At 54.3% G+C, this 5,501-nt stretch overlaps 1 protein-coding gene across 2 annotated transcripts; it reads right to left on the reverse strand.

Annotated features, from left to right (window-relative positions):
- Positions 1–3,825: 3,825 nt before the first annotated feature.
- FBLL1 (fibrillarin like 1) lies at positions 3,826–4,857 on the reverse strand (the record flags this gene model as incomplete). 2 transcript variants are annotated; one of them, XM_081230786.1, is made up of 2 exons in its annotated part: positions 3,826–4,518; positions 4,726–4,857. In XM_081230786.1, the coding sequence occupies 2 exons, from the start codon at positions 4,855–4,857 to the stop codon at positions 3,832–3,834; spliced, it is 819 nt and encodes a 272-aa protein (XP_081086912.1). In that variant the 3' UTR covers positions 3,826–3,831. The 2 variants fall into 2 exon arrangements, with proteins under 2 accessions (XP_081086912.1, XP_081086911.1); XM_081230785.1 differs by having other exon boundaries at positions 3,826–4,857.
- Between the last annotated feature and the right edge of the window lie 644 nt (positions 4,858–5,501).

The raw sequence follows: 5,501 nt of genomic DNA on the forward strand, positions 1-5,501 counted from the left end.
GCGGTGGGAAGAGAAAGGGGCAGGGCACTGGCCAGGGGTCTCACGTGCTCTCTCGCTCCAGGCCACACAGACATTTCCGGCAGCTCTGACACCGGTGTGCATTTTACAGCAAATGTTAACCTGAACATTTATCTTTCAGTATCTTCTGCTAAGTTTGTTCCCGTTATTAATTTAAGAACAACACTTTTTGCAATCAAATAAATGCTTATCTCTATGCCTGGGACATCATAAGTGCTTGACAAATACGAGTGTTGCAGAGTCCAAACATACTCACTGCGGCTCCGATGTGGTTAAAGCATCTTGCTTGGTAGCAGGACTGCAGCTGGGAGGGAAATTGCCTGTTGAAAAGAAGTTGGTTTCTTCCGGTTTAAAACAGTCCCTTTTGGGCTTCCCTGGTGGCGCAGTGGTTGAGAGTCCGCCTGCCGAGGCAGGGGACACGGGTTTGTGCCCCGGTCCGGGAAGATCCCACATGCTGCGGAGCGGCTGGGCCCGTGAGCCGTGGCCGCTGAGCCTGCGCGTCCGGAGCCTGTGCTCCGCAACGGGAGAGGCCGCAACAGTGAGAGGCCCGCGTACCGGAAAAAAAAAAAAAAAAAAAAGGCCCTTTTGTTTTCTTTTCCCTCCCCATTCTTCCTCCCCTTATCCCAAGGGGCGTCGGGGTGGAGGAGGCTGAGGGACATCACGGTGAGGGTAGGCGGTAGGTGGGGTCTGTGTGTTCTTCCCACTGGTTCCTGCTGACTCTCTTTGAGTCAGGGTCCACCTCACCCTGTCTTTGAGCATCGGCCTCCAGCCTCACTGCACCTGCTGGGCTGGGCTCAACCGTGGCTCTTGTCAGGCTGCTGATTCTCTGAAACTCAGCAGCAAATTCCACCCAGCTGAACCAATTCCCAGGTTGAACCAATTCTCTTAGAAGCTCAACTAAGTTCCCTCCCCATCACTCCTCACCCCACCCACCGCCTGCTCCAACCCACGGCCTCTATGTTAACTGGTAATTCTCGGGTATTTTACACTGACAATAAGAGGAAAGTTGGGAGAAAGGGATAACACTCAGAGCTTTGTGCAGGAACTTCAGTTGCACGTTGCTTTCCAAAAGCCAGCAAGATGGGCATTTTAGCTGAAAGTTCCCATCCAGCCCTAGTGTTATGGGCTGAATTGTATTCCCCCAAATCAAAATGTTGAAGCTCTAACTCTCAAATGTGACTGTATTGGAGATAGGGCCTCTAAGGAGGTAATTAAGGTTCCGGGAGGTCATAAGGGTGGGGCTGTAATTTGAGAGGGCTGGAGTGCTTCTAAGAAGAGGAAGAGACCAGCGATCTCTCTCTCCTCCCCTCTCTCTCAGTCTCTCTCCCTCTCCTTGTGCACGCAGAGAAAAGGCCATGTGTGGACCCAGGGAGAAGGCAGCCATTAACAAGCCAAGGAGAGAGGCTTCACCAGAAACCAACCCTGCTGGTACCCTGACCCTGGACTTCCAGGCTCCAGGACTGTGAGAAGGTAAATGTCTATTGCCTAAGGCATGCAGACTGGTATTTTGTTAGGGTAGCCGCAGCAGTCTAAGACGCCTAGGGACCCCAATTTAATGCCTCTGGGAACCCAAGCAGGTCAGGTGCCGGGTGTCACTGCTACGTATGTCCTGAACCTCACTGCCCACTGGAACTACAGTCCCATACTTCACCCCCCCATCCTCCAAAACCAGGTTTCAGCTTCCCTCCTATGTTCCCTTAGTCCTTATTCCTATGTTTCTCCTGGGACTTACCATGTTGTTCCATTGGCCCGGGAACCCGTCTGCAGCTCAGAGACATTCTTCAGGAGGTTTTTTTTCATGCCATGTCTCTACTGACGTTCCCACTTCAAGCAGCTTCAAACGTTGACTATAAATTTTCTCTGTATGTAGGAATGCTCACACCAAGGAAAGAGGCCAAGTTTTCCCTGCCATTTCCCAGATCTGGAGGGACAGACACCTTGTAAGGAGGCTCCAAGAGCTCCTTATTGAGACTGATCTGCCTCTAAGGAAGGACTGGACCCTTTAAGATTCCAGAAGGAATCATCCTGTTTCCTGGGAGTCCATTCCTAGCCTCAGGCTTTCATCCCAGCAATGAATCAATTAGCCTAGGACTGGAGAGAGGGCTTTTCAAAGTAAGGGAGCCAGCATAGACCTCAGTGGAAAGGCCATAGATTTTGGAGTCAGACTCCTGTGGGTTTGGTTTCTGGCTGTGAGACTTACTGGGGGATCTTAAGCAAGTCATGTCATCTCTCTGAACTGCAGTTTCCTCCTCTGTTAAATAGAAATAATGATCCTCGCTTTGCAGGGTTTTAATGAAGATCTCACATTGTTTGTGGAAATGCCTGGTTCAGGGTTTTGCAGACATTTAGTCCGTTCACCCTCTTCTTCCTGAGTCAGTCTGGCCAGCAAATCTGAACTGTAGCTCTCCCCCTGCACTGTATGGAATAGCTTTTGTGTGTGCATTGTGGGAAAGGGAGAGGAGTAGTAGAAGGGGTGGCTGCCCTTTAGAAATCTGACTTATCTTCTTATTGTATGAAGGAAGTATGCCCTCAGAAAACGTAAACTAACCATAACCTCTATCCAAGCACATCTTCAGGAAGGTAGACCCACTCTCCAAATGACGGATTAGGGAGCAATCATTCCCGGATGCAATGTCGATGACGTTGGCAATTGGCAATGGGGATTTCTTGAGTGGATGAGTGAATGAATAAATGAAAGGCCTTTTTGAGTCTTGGTTTTGGAACATTGCCAGCTCTCCTGGGATTGTTCACTCTCCTGCTCCCTTTGGGCTGCTTTTGAGAGCCAGAATTGAATGGACTGGGATTCAGGGCCTGCAGGAAATGCCCTTCAGAGACAGATAGTTTCTGGGAGTCATTTTTCTGGTTATTTCTGAGACACTTGGTGATGCCACTTTGGGTGTGTTATGCCTTGTGGTGGGAATACTTTTTGAGGTGGACTCACATCCTACCTCCCTGCCTTGTTTTGTTATTTTGAAATCTAAGAAAAGGGTGGCACAGGGAGGCAGAGAAAGGACACAGAGAAGCCAGAGGGCCCTGCTCTATGTGTGTGTCCTTGTGTTAGGACTTGTGGTCTGTTCAGCGTGGGCCATGTCGGGGAGAGGTAAGATCCCATTAGTGTACAGGAAATGGCAGTGAATTTAGAGGCGCAAAGCCTGGCAGTTAAGTTCTACCTCCTTACTGGCTGTGCAACCACTTTACCTTCAGAAGCTCTGTGGCTTCCCCTGTAAAAGGGTAATGGTAACAAAGCCATCTTGGGGCTGGTGTGCTGATTACACAGACTAGGGAATGCAAAAGGGCTTCCTTGAAGAGTAAAGTACTAAATATATATTATGGTTAGGACTCTGGCTTGGAGTCAGGCAGATTGGGTGTGTTAGACTATACTACTGTCCATCAATATCCAATGCTACTCCCTGGAGTCAGGCTTGGTCACGTGACATGGTCAATGTGTAAGAACTGTCCCCTCAGTTCCAAAGGGGATTTTATAAGCTCATTATTTTCCCAGCTCTCTTTCCCTGCCCCTGTGTCGAGTGAAGAGGGGCCCCAAAGAGTCAGGACCCTGAGTGATTGGAGTAAGCACAGTCCCCAGGCTGATCCCTGATGGACCCCTATCACCTGTTATCTTGGCTATTTTAGAGTTTGCGGGGAGGGATTTGGAGATTTGGGGATAACTGAGTCTGGCCTCACTGATACACCTGGGTACTGTTTCTTTATGCCATTTAATAGAAAAGCGGTGCACAAAGAAAACACACATATAGTAACACTGAACACAGCACAGTCTCAGGCATTATCTCAGGGACAGCCCGAGCTGGGTTGCTACTTGTTGGCGCTCTTGGGAAGGGGCCGATAGACCCCGACGACCACAGCGTGGTCCCTCTCATAGGGCTCCAGGGTCAGCTGCTCTTGAGGCTTCAAATTCTCCTGCTGCAACTTCCTCACCTCAGAAGCAAACACCGCCTCTGCCGAGGCGGTGGAGTCGATGCAATTGGCCTTGATGGAAATGAGGAAGTGGCCCCCGTTGCGCAGGAAGGTGTGGGCATTCAGAGCCACGATGCGGGACTGGTCTGGCTGGGCCACATCAGCAAAGATCACGTCCACCATCCCGATGAGCATGCGGTACTTGAGGGGGTGCCGGGCGTCTTCGAGGACTGGGATGATGTTGGTTCTCTTCTTGGCCACGTTGACCAGATCGCGGCCGGCGCGGTGGGAGAACTCGACCGCGTAGACTAGGCCATCAGGGCCGATGATGTCGGAGACGTGGGAGACGGTGGTCCCCGAGGCGGCCCCCAGGTAGAGCACTTTGGACTTGGGCTTGATGTGAATCTGGTCGACCCCGCCCAGTATGGCCGCGGCCAGTTTGGAGCGGAAGGGGTTCCACGTGCGGTACTCCTGTTTCACGCCGCCCTCGGTCACCGTGACCCGCCGCTCGCCGTACACTGACTGGCCGGGCACCATGTTCAGTGTGACCAGAGCGTCCTCCGCTCCGCGGTAGATGAAGACCCCCTCGTGCCGGTGCGGTTCCACGGATACCGTGGTGACCCCCTTCCTGCGGCGGTTCTTGCTCTTGGCCACGCCACGCCGCTGCCCGCCGCCTCCGCGGTCCCTGCCGTCTCCGCCACCGCGCCCCCGGCCCCTGCCGCCTCCGAAGCCGCGCGTCCGCGCTCCGAAGCCGCCCTTGCCCCCCTGGCCGCCGCCATCGCCTCCTGCTCCTTTGCCCCCGCCTCCTCCTTTGCCCCCGCCTCCTCCTCCGCCTCCTCGCCCCCCGCCTCCTCGCCCCCCGCCCCAGCAGCCACCCCCGCGGCCGCCAGACACCCCACCGCGCGTGCTCACCGCCGACTTCATGGCGCCCCCCGGGCGCCCGGGGAGGGGGGGGCGGCTGGCGGCGGTTGTCAGGGGTTACCGGTGGCTCGGAGTGGTTGTCAGGGACCGCCGGTACCTGGGGGCAGTTGTCAGGGTCGCCGGTGGCTGAGAGATGTTGTCGGGGTCGCTGGTGGCTCCGGGGCGGTGGTCCTGACGCTGGACGAAGGCCAGCGGCAGCGGTTGCCTGCCGGGTTAGCCGCGGTGGGCGGCAGGGGCGAGGTGGACGGCGGTGGGGACCAGCTCTACTGCAGTCCCCGCATCCCTGGAGCCGCCCTTTGACGCAGCACGGGCGTGATTGCATCACACCCGCTATGGCGACCCTTCAGCCCTGGAAGCCCCCGCTTCCCAGCACGCGCGCAGACGCAGCCTTCTCCCTTCCCTCTTCCCCATCTTCTGCTTTCTCAGGGACCCCTGGCAGTTCTTGGCAGGAGAGGGGGAGACAAACATCGGCTACAGTATTTGCTGCGCCACTGGCTTGCTGTGTGGTCTCAGAAAGCTTACCTGACCTTCTCCGAGGGTCTTGTCTGAACTTGGGCAAGTTTCTTGACCTGTGTCTCATTATTCCATCTGAAAACAGAACGTACCACAAAAGGTTTGTTTTTGTTTTTGTTTTTGTGATCTTTTAA

Source organism: Mesoplodon bidens (assembly GCF_964165515.1).
Source record: "Mesoplodon bidens genome assembly, chromosome: 4".
Taxonomy (NCBI): Eukaryota; Metazoa; Chordata; class Mammalia; order Artiodactyla; family Ziphiidae; genus Mesoplodon; species Mesoplodon bidens.